Source organism: Acartia tonsa, chromosome 9 (genome assembly GCF_053477335.1).
Source record: "Acartia tonsa isolate MP-2025a chromosome 9, ASM5347733v1, whole genome shotgun sequence".
Classification (NCBI taxonomy): Eukaryota; Metazoa; Arthropoda; class Copepoda; order Calanoida; family Acartiidae; genus Acartia; species Acartia tonsa.
In genome coordinates this window covers 8,306,427-8,322,144 of record NC_137268.1, presented here as the reverse complement: position 1 = coordinate 8,322,144, position 15,718 = coordinate 8,306,427, and the positions used below count along the sequence as shown (strand labels likewise).

Sequence of the window (15,718 nt, the reverse complement as noted above, 5' to 3'; positions counted from 1 at the left end):
GTTATTCAACAGCTAAATCCTTATAATAAAGGATGTTTGTATGTTTGTTTGTTTGTCTGAACCGAAGGATCTCGCTAATAGCTTAACCGATATGGTTCTCTTTTACAGGGTAGCTGGTCATAGGTCCTAAAGGTTTCTAACTTTTTTTAACCAAAAAAATTGTTTTACTTTTTCTTTTTAAATCTTTAAAAAAAATTGTTTTTTCCAATTCAACTTTCCCCTTCTCAAGTGCACCTAGAGAACTCTAGGGGGCAAAGCCGTTAGTGATATATAAAAGTAAAGAAAATATAAACATTTTCATCTATTTTATATTGTGTAGGAATTGTTTTTGGGGGCCCCTATCCCGGATTTACACCTCCTTCCCAACCTGGGGAGTCCGACAAGAAGCAGTTGGTACAAAACCACCTCAGGGTGTTTAAAGAACAGGTATCGTATTATAGACAGCTTTCCGCGGTTAGTAAAATAAAATATTATAAAGTTAAAACCAGTTTTATTATTCCCTAGGTTGACACAAGTCCATTTTTTTAATTTTGTTTCGAAAAAAGTTATAAAGGTTCACTTGACCTATGAGAAGCTACATTGTATAGGAGAACCATATCGGTCAAGCAGTCAACGAGATCCTTTGGTAAAGACAGACAGACAGAAAAACACACACAGGCAGAGATCCTGTCACTTCATTATAAGAATTGTCTTATCTAATTCTATGTAGTATTAAATTTATTTGCTAGGTTTCGCTATGGAACTTTTTTATCTTTCATATGATTAATCCATAGACATGTATATAGTAGAATTTTCTGTTAAAACCTATCATGTTTGGCAATAAGATTAGTATCATTTACTTATTATAATTCTTTTATTTTATTTTTTATTTAAGCAGTGTTAACTAAATGGAAATATCTAATTAATGTGATTTTTTTCTTATTCACGAAGTCTAAGATAGTTTTGGCCAAGTCTATATCTATCCTTTATTTTTTTTAGAGAGTTTTTATCTCTCAATAAGAATGTAAGACCTAAAAAGAACCTTTTTTTGTTTCCTATACCATAGGGGGTGTTAGCCTAATTTTAGAATATGCAAAATCGAAAAAATATGCTGTGAAAAATGTTTAAATAATAAATAAATACATTAGAAAAGACAATAAATGAAATCTTAAATTAAATTTATAGGCTTAATACATTAAACATCTTTTTTCAATCAATCTAAAAAGTGATTCTCAAAGGAAAAGGAGTTTTTAGATCCTCAAAAAAAACATATGTTAGGTTTTTATAGAACCCTAAATAAGGACTGTAAATAATTTAATCCTTTTTTATTTTCCTTACTATTGATTGGATATAATCATCAGGTAGGGAAGGGACATTAGGCTGTTTATTACACAAGTCCCCAAACTTTTATTATAAACTTTTCTTTTTTGTTAGCCTAACAACTTTGGGGACTTTTAGTGAATTTTGATTGGTTAACTCATTAATTTGAGTGTCCAAACGGTTGAACAACTAATTGTAATCTACAGAAGAGATAATTTTGGCAATCATCATAGGGGATGTACATCAATTTATCGGCCATTGTCTTATCCCTTTATATCACTGCAAATCATACTTGTTTAGGTTGAAGGTGCTCAGAAATTTAATCCAACCCTGGTAAACTCTCACTCGTTGAAGGTAAGTTGATTTTATGACAATACCTGCGATTGCGCCAATTGGATTAATCAATACTTGGATCTTACACCAGATTATTCTGTGCCTTAAAAAATATAACTTGTAGCTAGAAAAAATAAAGAACCCCCTCATCCACCTCCTTTACCTCATCCTCCCCCCCCCCCTCCACACTACTGGATGAACGAATTGACAAATAAATGATGTTCATGTTAGCAATCTAAACTTGATGAAATTGTTTCCCCTGTCATAATATCCACGTATATATTTCAAATAATTGCCAAATCAGCTAGTTCCTTAAAGTAAAAAGAGAAAAAAATTTAATAAAAACAAATAGACCTCCAGATAGCTTTTCTAAAAAAAACATGATTTGCCAAGGTGTAATCAGCTGAAATCAGAAATGTGTGGCTTCAGGCGGTCTGTCGGACAGACAACTTTTTACTCTAGATTAAAGTATTTGAGGGTGACTAACAGACAGAAGGACAGACAGACATGAACAGTACTTGTTATAAGCTTCGCTCTTAATTATTTTTTTTACATTTTTTTACTTGCATTTTAATTCAGGATTATTTTACTGAAGAAATGGCAACTGAATTCTTCACTGAGGCTCTTGCTTGGCAAAAAGAGAAGGGCTATAGGTATATTTTTAAGTGCTTTCCCTTCAAGTGCCTTTTTAAGCATTTAACCCTTCCCACTGCACTGTTTTTAGAAAGGGATATGATTTACCTATGCGTAATGCCTGCAGGAACTTTGCCTTCGGTAATCTAACCTAAACTAAAACACTGAACCCTCCCCACTGCACTGTTTTTAGAAAGGGATATGATTTACCTATGCGTAATGCCTGCAGGAACTTTGCCTTCGGTAATCTAACCTAAACTAAAACACTGAACCCTCCCCACTGCACTGTTTTTAGAGAGGGATATGATTTAGCTATGCTGCGTAATGCCTGCAGGAACTTTGCCTTCGGTAATCTAACCTAAACTAAAACACTGAACCCTCCCCACTGCACTGTTTTTAGAGAGGGATATGATTTACCTATGCGTAATGCCTGCAGGAACTTTGCCTTCGGTAATCTAACCTAAACTAAAACACTGAACCCTCCCCACTGCACTGTTTTTAGAGAGGGATATGATTTACCTATGCGTAAAGCCTGCAGGAACTTTGCCTTCGGTAATCTAACCTAAACTAAAACACTGAACCCTCCCCACTGCACTGTTTTTAGAGAGGGATATGATTTACCTATGCGTAATGCCTGCAGGAACTTTGCCTTCGGTAATCTAACCTAAACTAAAACACTGAACCCTCCCCACTGCACTGTTTTTAGAGAGGGATATGATTTACCTATGCGTAATGCCTGCAGGAACTTTGCCTTCGGTAATCTAACCTAAACTAAAACACTGAACCCTCCCCACTGCACTGTTTTTAGAGAGGGATATGATTTAGCTATGCTGCGTAATACCTGCAGGAACTTTGCCTTCGGTAATCTAACCTAAACTAAAACACTGAACCCTCCCCACTGCACTGTTTTTAGAGAGGGATATGATTTACCTATGCGTAATGCCTGCAGGAACTTTGCCTTCGGTAATCTAACCTAAACTAAAACACTGAACCCTCCCCACTGCACTGTTTTTAGAGAGGGATATGATTTACCTATGCGTAATGCCTGCATGAACTTTGCCTTCGGTAATCTAACCTAAACTAAAACACTGAACCCTCCCCACTGCACTGTTTTTAGAGAGGGATATGATTAACCTATGCGTAATGCCTGCGGGAACTTTGCCTTCGGTAACCTAACCTAAACTAAAATACAAATAAAAACAAAAAAATCTTCCTCCCACCATTATTTTTAATTCAATGAGAAGGTGTTTTTTTGCTCAACAAGGCACTCTAAGGGAAATTGTAACAGGGATTGTACTCCATATGGATATGGCCAAAATTAGAGCACCCTGTAAGGGGGCTAGATTCCATCTTAAATAAAATATAGTAGGGTGAGGTTTCGATGGATACTGTGATGGAAAAAAATTGTCGTCAATTTAGGTTGCTAATATCATTATTTATTGGTAAGTTCATTCATCCATTAGGAGTGGAGGGGGTGTGGGGGAGGTTCGTTATTTTAGCCAACTACAAGTTTAATTTTATTAGAGTGCTTGATAATCTTGTGTAAGATACAAGTAATAATAAATCCTTTGTGGTACATATTTCTTACATGTTTAATTTAATATCAGTGCAATACGTTAAGCTGTATAGACGAACCATCGGCTAGCTCTTAAATGTCTAGAAACTACGCACTCAATAACGTCATCCTTAATGTTCCTTAAAATTGTTTTGTTTATGTCAAACATTTCTGGGTACACAACAATATAAATAAAACAAGGACAATAGCGTCCAAAAACGGGGGAATTGGTACTTTTACACAAATTACGGGCTGAGCCCTGATTACCCCCTACTAATTATCTAACTAAAGCGAAGGGAAAAAGACAAAAGAAGAGTAGATTTAAATAAAAAAATATATGTCAACTATAACAACAGGAGGATAAAATCCCTCGTAGAGAAGCTTCGCTGCCAAATTGAATTAAAAGAACTCTCACACAAAGTACCTTGTTGAGCACTAATTAACCCCCTCAATCATCTTTAAAGAAAATAGAAAATAAGGGGGGGGGAGGGGTGATAGTTATTGTTCATGGTCTATTACTTTAGGTTAGGTTATGTAAGATTAAATTAAGTCCCTGGTAGCCCTGCAGGGTTATGGCTCCGCAAGTAGAGGTCCCACAAAGGTTATGAATAGAAAAAAAACTATCCTCTCCCTTATTTCAGTTCATTCTTTAAAATAATGGAAGAACTATCAGTGCTCAAGAGACACCTAGCGTGTAATCGCCGAGTTAAAGTCAGATTAATTGGTAGTGAGGGAGGGAGGGGACATTGGGCTGTTTATTACACTAGTCCTTAAAGTTTTATAATAACGTTTTCTTATTCATTAGTTCAACAACTTTGGGGACTTTATTTAATTCAGATATGTGTGTTCATTAAGTTGAGTGTAAAAACTTTTTACCCACTACTTTGTGTGTCATCATTAGAGATATGAATCAATTTATCGGCCATCGTCTTATCTCTTTAGATCTCTGATTCGTAGTATATTTATTCTGGGGAAATAAACCTAATAAAGAGCATGCAGCTTTAGCAGAACAAGATAAGAAGTACAGACTACTTATAAAGTAGTTGTGCTACGAAAAAAAAAACATTTACCAAAAGTGCGTTGAACTGTCGAGGTACTTTTGAAAAACGGGGAAACAAAACTGCTTGAAGGGGGTGGGGGGGGGGGGTGAACTACATCATCAAAAATTGTAAATTGTTTGTCCTGAAATGAAATAATTTGTTTTTGAAAAATCTTTGTTAATTATAGTATTTTCCATCATTACAAACGATGCACTGTGGTCTGGAAAAAAATATAATAGTAATTTAGCGCATTGTATTATATACAGCTGTCCGCGGATATTAAAATAATGTAACAAAACTGGTACTAATTATATGACATCAATCTTGATATTGCTGGAAAATTAATTTTAATACGATGCTATACATGATTTTTCAGTATGGCTGAGAACCGGTTCTAATCCAGCGAATATTAATCGGTTTCAAAGCCATACTGAAAAGTATATGTTTCCAGAAAAGAAAGCTTCCCCCACTCTGTATGTCTGTCTGTATGTATATCACGCTACTTTTCTATCACATTTTTTATCTATGCAACAAATTCAATGAGTAAATCTTAGACGTTCAATCTTAAAAACAATCTTAAAATTTATATAAATAATTTTTGTATACCTAACTTTATTATTTTTATTTTTAAACATGCTTACTTTATAGTGTTTTAAAAACACTCATCTGATTACTAGGACTATAACAAATAATGTTTTATCTCTTGAATATTGCAAGACTTCCAACGTTAAAAGAATATAATTCTATTCTTATTATTTTTCTTCTCAAATTTGTTGTCGTTTATGCATGTTTTCATCTTTGTTTATTTATATGTTGTTATAGGTTTCGTGATTTCAATTTTAAAATTAAATTGAGTAAATATAAATAGCCGCTTTAAGATTTATTTTTTGTCCAGAAGAGTTATTTGAAGTCAATAGTATAGACTACTTACCATTCCCCCCCCCCTCACCTTCTTCTAGTACTTTTCATGAATATTGAGTGAGGTTTTATCAGTGTTAGCTAATTGCCAGGTTTAACTTAATGGTAATCGCTATAAGGTACAATTTAGACAAATTCAGAGATCTAAAGGGGGATAAGACAATGGTCGATAAATTGGTGTACATCCTCAATAATGATACACAAAATTACCCTTTCTGTGGATTACAATTAGTGGTGGAAATGTTTGAGCACTCAATAAAATTAACCAACCATTAAAAATGCAATAAAGTAAGGGGCGTCGTAGCTCAGTGGTAACGCACTGAGTTACGGTGATGAGAGTTCGAGTTCTAGTCCCTATGTGGCAACTTGAATTTCTCGGTTGAATACATTCACGCAACTTCCCCTGGTTGTGTAAGAAGGGGATAATTGAGTAAGTTTGGATACTTAATAGTCACGTACATAATATCAGTACTACCCTTATCCCAAGCTCCTCTGCGGAGAGCGTCATTCATTACGGTGACTTAATTTGGGACACCTGCCATACTCGGCGAGGGTGAGGTAATAATGAGTAGCTCTCATGAGATAGCGGGTTAAGTCATAATGTGCTTGAACGTGGAGCTTGATAGCCCTAGTGGCTATACAAAAGTGTCTAAGCCTACTCCATGACTACTTAGGTCCAAACCCTAAGAGACTATGGCTAATCAATCAATCAATCAATGCAATAAAGTACCCGAAGATGTTAAGCCAACAAATTGGAAAACGTTATTATAAAACTTTTGGGGCTTCTGTAGTAAATAGCCTATTGTCTCTCTCTCTGTGAGTCGATAGGTGGAGCTGCCGAGGCCTGATTAAAATTAAAGACTGCAAAATCTTCTCTAAATAACCTTGAAATCTTTTTAGAATAAAAAATTTGCACTTTTTTCATAATTCCCTCATTTTTTGTACTTGATTAAGTATTTTGTCTAAAATTTGTTTATTCACGCTTCGTTTTTTATTAAATGAATAAGTTGGGGTACAATGTTTGGCACTTTTGATATAAGTAAATGATAATAAAAAACCCATAGAATGCGATAATAACTTCAGAAAAATCGAAGAAAATAGTTTTCATACTTAATTAACGTTTTTAAGTTTTTCTTCAAAAAGTTTAGATAAGATGCCTTTAAAAGTCGTCTATGATTTTGTCAGGGATAAAAATGTAACTTTAAAATAAGAATTACAACATATTTTTTCAATTAGTACAAAGTAAAATTTTGAACATTTTATTGATCAGTATATTTTTTAAAATGTGAAGTAGAAACCTGAATATTTTATCATGTGATTGTGTTATGATTTGATTGTCTGCTAGATTACAAGAAAAAAGATACTGACAGTACTTGTTGGTTCTTTAAAAAAAATTAGGTAGATTACTTTCAGAACCCCTCTGTTTGCAACGTTATTTCAACAGAACAGAGGCGTAGTCTTAGTGTACTCAATATCTAGACAGCGAACCATTGTTTTAGAATTGTTCAATTTTTTTAACTTCTGATAAAAACAGAATTAATGGTATTTTTGTAAATATTATACCTCCAAGAAATGGCTATACTTCCCAATCATATGTTGTGTGATATTTAAGAGGAATTATTTTGATATAATGTCATTAAAATATTCGTTGAAAAAAGTGCTATTCTAGCTTATACTTCACATTTTAATGTGTATGATAATTCAAATAAAAGATAATGAAGATTTATATTATATTTAATTGTTATAATTATAAAGAAAAACCTGGAAACAGTAAAAAACTGACTTTATTTTATTGACGTAGGGAAAATTTTGTCAAATATTTGAATAAAAAACAATATAAACAAAATAAATTATTTTTAATATAGTCACAAAAAGGCTTAATGAGTTTAGGAAATATTTCATTCACTAATCATGTCATTTAAACTCTTTTACACAGAATACAGTGTAAAAAGATGTTCTTGTTTTAATTTTAAGTAATTTCAAATGCATTTTAATACCTTTTAATGATTTATTTTTTGAAACATCTTTTTATAAAATGTTATTGATTTTTGAAGTTATATGTTAGAATGTTTTTAAATTTTGTTAACATTTTGTTTTAAATGTAGAAAATTGGTAATTCTAAACTTTCAAAAAATGATTTTATTAAATTTTCATCACTTAAATTGCATGTTTGATGAAATTTTCAACTGATAATTCAAGAAAAATCGTTTAAGTTTTATAATATTTTACTTTGAATTGTTGAAAAAATATATTATTGTCAAAAAAGGAGAAGTTATGTTTTCCTCAAAAAAAAACCTAAAACATGAAAATTAACACGTGTAATGAGAATTTTTTTCTTTCAGGTTTAATTTTAAGTAATTATTGATATTTTTTGTAAAAAGGATTTTATATAAAAAGTTTTAAAACTCAAGTTAAGTAGTGGTGCTAAAAAAGGTTGCGAATTTATGCAATTTTCTTGCCAAAAAAAATTTCTAGGATTTTAAAAATAGCAAAGGGTGTTATTAGACGTACTTACAGATACAATTGCTAAGTCATTTTGGCCAAACACTAAAATAAAGTTTTTACATCTGAGGGTGCACCCGTGTATTGGCATTTTAAGTTTTTAAGAGAAAAAGTATTTAATCATTTATTTTTAGTGAGTACAAATTTTGTTTTTGTATTTAAAAAAAAAAACATTTTAAATGCCTTTGATATCGCTAGCCGAATTTACTAAGTTTAATGTGCATAAATTCTGATTTTTGGCCAAGGCATTCCTGTAATATGAGAATTATTAACGCAAGTTTGTTTTTTCTTTACATTAATCAGCGAATATTCTTAGAAAGGATTTTCCAGTATGGCTTCAAAACCGATTATTATCCGCTGGATTAGAACCGGTTTCCAGCCATACTGAAAAATCAAATATAGTATCGCATCGTACAGCAGACAATATTCCACGAATTACCTGGCCTTCATCCCTCGGGCCTTACAAAACTGGATTAATTCATATTAATATCTGCGGAAATCTGTCACGATGGTATAAAAAATATTCTTCCTTGAGTTTCTTAGAATCTCCTAAACCGCTTTTTCGGTTTATTTGCTTCCTTTTTTATCAATAAATTGATTAGAAGATTCATAATTGATATTGAAGATTAATTTAAAAGACAGAAAATTTATAAAAAAAAGTTGCAATTCCAAAATAGATATTTTACAATTTAAATAAAATTTTAACAAACACAATTATTAATTAATAAGCTAGTTGTCTTTATTTTGATTTGAACAGGGACCTTAAGGGATTGGACAATGGCCGATATATTGCTTTACATCCCAAATGATTTTACACAAAATTACAGGTTCTGTAGATCAAAATTGTTGGTTGAAACTTTTGGACACTCAACTTAATGAACCAATTAATCAAAATTTGATAAAGTATAAAAACTTTTTAAGTCAACATATAATAGAGCTTGACTATAAAACTTTGGGTACCAGTGTAATCTTGAGACCAATGTCCTCTCCCTCTCCTTGGATTTGCTCCTGTCTGGTCTGATAAAGGTTTTTATAAAATTTAAAAACAATAACAAAAATGGAGGCGCTGTCACATTTTTAATTTTACAAAATATAGAAAAATTAAAATTTTTACTCAAAATATAAATGGTAATCTTTAAAAAAATTAGCTTTTCACTCAAATGTCAAGCACTGAAAATTCTTGCCCCCTTCCTTCCCCAGTGGTTAGGTTAGGTAAGGTTATATCCAGTGCCCCGCAGGGATTTGGCATAGAAAATAAAACTAAGGCGCACCCCTTTTAATTTATTTAAAATTAAGAAAGTGGGCTATGTTGCTCAACATTACCTTTGTGAGAAGGCACCTATTAAATCATTCAGAAAGAGCATTATACCAAAAATTAAAATAGTAATGGGGGAGAACTAATAAAGGAAAATTTATCACAACAGATTAGGTTAGGTTGAATTAGATATAGGGAACAGAAATGTATTTATAACCACTAGGATCTTATACTAAATTATCATGTACTCTAATTAAATGAAACTTATGGCTGGCTACAATAATGATCCCCCCATCCATCCACTTTACCCCATCCCCTTCCCTTTTACAGGATGAACGAACTGACCATTAAGTGATATCCATGCTAGCAACCTAAATTGACGACAATTGTATCCACCTATATTCTATATCCATTGTTACAGAGGTTTATTGCTATTAGACCAAATGTTGAAAGACTAACTTTTTCAACCATAAAAAGCAGAAGGTTAAAGATAAGTCAATGAAATGATTGATTGATTGATTGATAGGCACAATGTTTTATTTAGATTATTGGAATAAGGGTTAGAAAAGCAGGGATCTAAAGGGATAAGACAATTGATATAAATCCTCAATAATAATAGACAAAATTACATATTTTATAGATTACAATTAATGGTTGATACGCTTGGACACTTCATGAACCAACTAATCAAAATTCAATAAAAGTCCCCAAAGATGTTGAGGAAACAAATAAGAAAACGTTACAGTAAACATTGGGGACTAGTGTAATAAACATAGGCCATAGGCAATAATTGTTTTTTATGCCCCCCCCCCCCCCCTACCAAATCAAAAAAGGACCAATCTTCGAGTTTACAATAGGCTACTTTAATCTATTCCATAAAAGTAGTAAGCTTTAAGATTTGATTAATTACTGAACCGAAAAAGTTCTTCGTTTTATGGAAGCTTGATATAGTTCCCATAATAGTTCAGAATATTTGAAAAAGTTCTGCCCCCTCCCCCCCCCCCCCCTTCTAATACAGATCCACTGAATGCTATGGGCGTAACCGCCAGTATTTTAAAAATAAATAAATTTAGGGTATTTCATAATAATTGTTCTATAATCATTTTAGGGTACTTCATGAAACGCATAGAAAGAGATATCTGCACTCTCCCTGGGTTGCCAGAGGATTTATCCCTAACTTCCCTGAACTTAAGGTGTTATTTCTATTTTAATGTCAATTTATCTATCTATCTGTCTATATACTATATATTCATCTGTGTGTTTGTCTATTTATGTATCTATCCATCTATCTGTCTGTCAATCTATTTTTCATTTATCTGTATATTTATTTATCTGTTCCTATCCATCTGTCTATCTATTTATTATATATTTTCATTTGTATGTCTGTGTATCGATGTATCTATCCAAAAATCGTTCTGTAAATTTACTATCCATCCATCTAATTGATTGTTTATCTATCCAGCTACCTTTTTGTCTATTACAATCTATCTATGGATCTGACTATATATCTGTTTATCTAACTATGTATCTTACTATCTTTATTTATCTTATATTTAGCTTGTAGCAGATCTATCTCATTAGAATAACATAGCAGAAACCAAAACATTTTTCTATCTATCCAACTACATTTCACTCTATCTGTGTATCTGACTAGCTATTTGTATATCTGACTATCTATCTATTTAGCTTGTAGCAGATCTATGTCATTGGATTAACATAGCTGAAACCAATACATTTTATCTACCTATCAAACTCTCTTTCAATCTATCTACGTATCTGAATCTATCTATTTGTTTATCTGACTATCTATCTATTTATCAATTTAGCTTGTAGCAGATTTATCCCATTGAATTAACATAGCTGAAACCAATACATTTTATCTATCTATCAAACTATCTTTTAATCTATCTATGTATCTGTCTATCTATCTGTTTATCTAACTATCTATCTATTTATCAATTTAGCTTGTAGCTGATTTGTCCCATTGAATTAACATAGCTGAAACCAATACATTTATATCTACCTATCAAACCCTCTTTCAATCTATCTATGTATCTGTCTATCTATCTGTTAATCTAACTATCTATATGTCTATCTATTTAGCTTGTAGCTGATTTGTCCCATTGGATTAACATAGCAGAAACAAATACAATGGACCCTGATTTGACAAGGGTTATTGAAAAATTTGCAGAAAGGTAAATTTTCATTCAATTTACAGTGCTGCAGTTTATTGTTTTTTAGTGTGATTTTGCTGCGCTATTTGTGCACATTATTGTCCTTATTTCTTGTTAAAATTAGGATGGCTTTTGAAATGTTTTTTTTATGAAATTAATGACGCTTCAAAATTTGAGTAACATTATTAACTTTTGAAAGATAACAAAATACAATGCATTATGTAAAACTGTGCTAATGTCTTTCTTTACATAATCTTAGTTTAGCAGCTAAGCTACTATATCAATAAATTATTTTCAAGTATGGATTCAAAACCGACTAATATCCACTGGATTAGAATCATTTCTCAGTCTTACTAAAAATCATGCATAGCATCGTATTACAAACAATTTTTCCCGAAAATTGAAATAAAAATTGTTAATTTAATCTCATGATTTTTATTTCAATATTCATGGAAAGCTGTCTATAATATGATGCGATAAATAACTATTAATGTCCTGAAAAAAAATAAGCTAAGGAAATTAAAATAATTAGTTATTTTTTAAACTTTACTGATCTTGTTTAATTTAAAATTTATCACCTAGATTCTTAGGAAACAAAACTTTTATTTGTTTTGATATTAATAGAATTTATTTAAAATTATAAAATTTGCTTTGTAGCTAAAAAATGCCGCCGCATGTAACCCTTAGTGAAATCTACTTTTTATAATTTTAGAAATCAGCTATGCCCAAATGTGGTAAACCCTCTATAATTTAAAAATTCAAAAGCTTACTCTCGGCTACACGCATTGTAGAGTTGGCTACGATCATATAGATATAATTATTCTTGTTTAGATTTGAGCATACACATTGTAGAGTTGGCTACGATCATATAGACATAATTATTCTTGTTTAGATTTGAGCACACGCATTGTAGAGTTGGCTACGATCATATAGATATAATTATTCTTGTTTAGATTTGAGCATACACATTGTAGAGTTGGCTACGATCATATAGACATAATTATTCTTGTTTAGATTTGAGCACACGCATTGTAGAGTTGGCTACGATCATATAGATATAATTATTCTTGTTTAGATTTGAGCATACACATTGTAGAGTTTGCTATGATCATATAGATTTAATTATTCTTGTTTAGATTTAAGCACACGCATTGTAGAGTTGGCTATAATCATATAGATATAATTATTCTTGTTTAGATTTGAGCATACACATTGTAGAGTTAGCTACAACCATATAGATATAATTAATATTGTTTAGATTTGAGCATACACATTGCAGAGTTGGCTACGATCATATAGATATAATTATTCTTGTTTAGATTTGAGCATACACATTGTAGAGTTGGCTACGATCATGGACCTCAAGTTCCTGACCCTAGGTATCTATTTTATATCTATCTATCAATCATACTGAATCTCTAACTGTCTATCTATCTATCAACTTTATAAACATTTAGAAATTATCTAGCTTACATATCTAACAACCTATATACCAAACTACCTATTCCTATACCTATCTATCTAACTACACATATATCCAACTATCTATCTACCTATCTAACCAACTATTTTACTATCTATCTATCTAAAAAAAACCTCTCTCTATCTCTAGAGCTGAATGTTGGCTGGAGTACATGGAAGGTCATGAGAGGTGGTGGGATAAGATCTGGTTGTCCCTATCCGAAGCTGGGGTACAGGAGGTCACCATGACCCCAGAACATGGACCACCAAATTATCAGGTAGATCAACTTTTTGCTTTTAAAAGCAAAGCTTTTCCTCATTTAAAACCAGTCAGTACGTTTCTTGAGAGATAGCTCATATATTTGATTTTAATTGGAAAGATTGAGTTGTCTTATCTATTTCAAACTTGGCATGTTGAATCCTGTAACAGTTTGGTACAATTTAGAAACCATAAAAACTTTATACTAAGTTAAGCATTTCTATAATCGTGTCTTAAGGTGTAAATTTGTCCATATAAATTATACTGTATTTGACTAATTTTGGAATTTAATTTTTAAAAAGAAGGGAGGGGGGGGGGGACTCTTTGAGGGAAAACCACCATTTATATTTTAATTAATTAAATGTTTTGTTAAGATATGTGATCCAAAAACTGGAACTCCATTGGCTGACATATGGGACGTTAACCATTGGGTAGCTCTTAGAAGGTATTCCTTATGTAAAAGTAACAGGATGTCTATGTAGTTGTCTGTCTTTGTGTACTGAGGGATCTTGTTAACCGCTGGACCAATATTGTTATATTTAGAGTAAAGCTTTGAAACATAATGTGTATAAAATATTTCTGTTGGTATCATTTACTAATTAAGGATCTAGATTACCCGACATGGCTTCAAAACTTATTATATGCGCTGGATTGAAACCGGTTTCAATCTTATTATTTTAACTTTAATTAACTGCGGAAAGCTGTCTACAATACCATGCAATAGAAAATTATTCAGATTATTTTTATCTTAAGGCAAGAGAGATTTGCTTTTCTATTTGGTGAGGAGAATACCTCCAAAGTTATTCCAAGTGCTACACAGGTATTATCATTAAAACTCCATTTCGACACTTTTTACGGCCACATGGACTTTGCATACTTGGATTTTATGACAGGAGAAATATTTTCGTCAATAAAGTTTTATTGGTCAGTACTTTCCTCCAGAAGGAGGGGAGAGGATGGTGTAATAGGGACGGAGGGTTTTGATATATTTGCCAGCTGGAAGGACCATATTATTAGAGTAGGTGAAATTATAGTGATACATTCAAGTAATCATATATCGATTGTTACTCCCCTTAAAACGCCCTCACCTTTTATGATGTATTCTTCACTCCTATTCATGCATCTCACATTATACTTAGATAGGAGAGAGGGGACAATACGCTAGTCCGCAATGTTTTATGAAACGTTTTCGATTTCTTCGATTTCTTATTCGTTGGCTTAACAACTTTGGGGACTTCTTGAATTTTGATTGGCTGTTCAAAAGTTTCAAATAATAATTTTAATGTGAATCATCATGAGGATATACATCAATTTATTGTCCAATGTCTTATCCCTTTAGATCCCTGACATTAAAAGTGTAATTATTTTAGGGACTCGAACCCCGCACTCTCCCAGGGCCATCCATTCTGATGGGCAAAGAAAATGTTGGCTTCGATTAAAAGTTTGAAAATATCATGATTATCCTTTATGTTGTTAAAGAAGGTCTACCTGTATATCAAACTAGATACATATATACTATAAAATCTGTTATTTTTTTAGATGTTTTGTAACATTTCATGTAATTGGCCATAACTCTGTCGATGAAATTAAAAGATGATTCAAAACTGATTACTTTGGCTTGTAAAGAAACTGTTTCAGTATCTTAGGTCTGTTTTGTAAGCATTTTGACAGAGTTATGGCCAAACACATGTAATGTTCTGATCGAACATATAAAAAACTAACAGACATTATATGATTTCATTTTTTTTTGCTTTTTCGAAATTGTAATTTTAAATAAAAGTATAATCTTATAAAACATAAAATACCAAAATTAGAATGTACATTCAATTTCTTGGAATTGAATAAAAACGTAAAAACTTTAGTAATAATAAAATGTTATGTAATAATGATTTTAAAAATAAATTTATGTCAGATTATGTAAGTTTTATTTGTTTTAGAATTTTTCTTTATCTTTTTGATGTTTTCTAAGGTGTTGGGAAAATGCATCTTAAAAACTTGTTTAGCTGACCACAATAGTTATTTATCGCATCGTATCATAGACAAATATTCCGCAAAAAAAAGTTATAACCCCGAGGTGCCGAAGGATCGTTCTAACAAAACTGGTATTGATTTCATGATTCTTATTTTAATATTCGTGGAATATTGTCAGTAATACGTTTTTATACATGATTTTTCAGTATGGCTGAGAACCGGTTCTAATACCGCGGATATTGACCGGTTTTGGAGCCATAATGGAAATTTTGTTAAAACAAAGCTTTTCAATATTTATGTCCATCCATCTGTAAGTAT

The 15,718-nt window shown here is 31.9% G+C and overlaps 1 protein-coding gene across 1 annotated transcript in view; it reads left to right on the top strand.

Annotated features, from left to right (window-relative positions):
- LOC145328144 (uncharacterized) overlaps nt 1–15,344 on the top strand; it is a 31,704-nt gene extending 16,360 nt beyond the window's left edge. The window contains exons 4-13 of the mRNA XM_080171723.1: nt 320–426; nt 1,600–1,653; nt 2,212–2,285; nt 10,644–10,728; nt 11,639–11,730; nt 13,029–13,088; nt 13,322–13,448; nt 13,804–13,874; nt 14,183–14,249; nt 14,800–15,344. Of these exons, the coding sequence (XP_080027849.1) occupies nt 320–426; nt 1,600–1,653; nt 2,212–2,285; nt 10,644–10,728; nt 11,639–11,730; nt 13,029–13,088; nt 13,322–13,448; nt 13,804–13,874; nt 14,183–14,249; nt 14,800–14,868 (806 nt within the window). The 3' untranslated portion in view covers nt 14,869–15,344. The remainder of the gene's footprint in view (nt 1–319; nt 427–1,599; nt 1,654–2,211; nt 2,286–10,643; nt 10,729–11,638; nt 11,731–13,028; nt 13,089–13,321; nt 13,449–13,803; nt 13,875–14,182; nt 14,250–14,799) is intronic.
- Nucleotides 15,345–15,718: the final 374 nt, after the last annotated feature.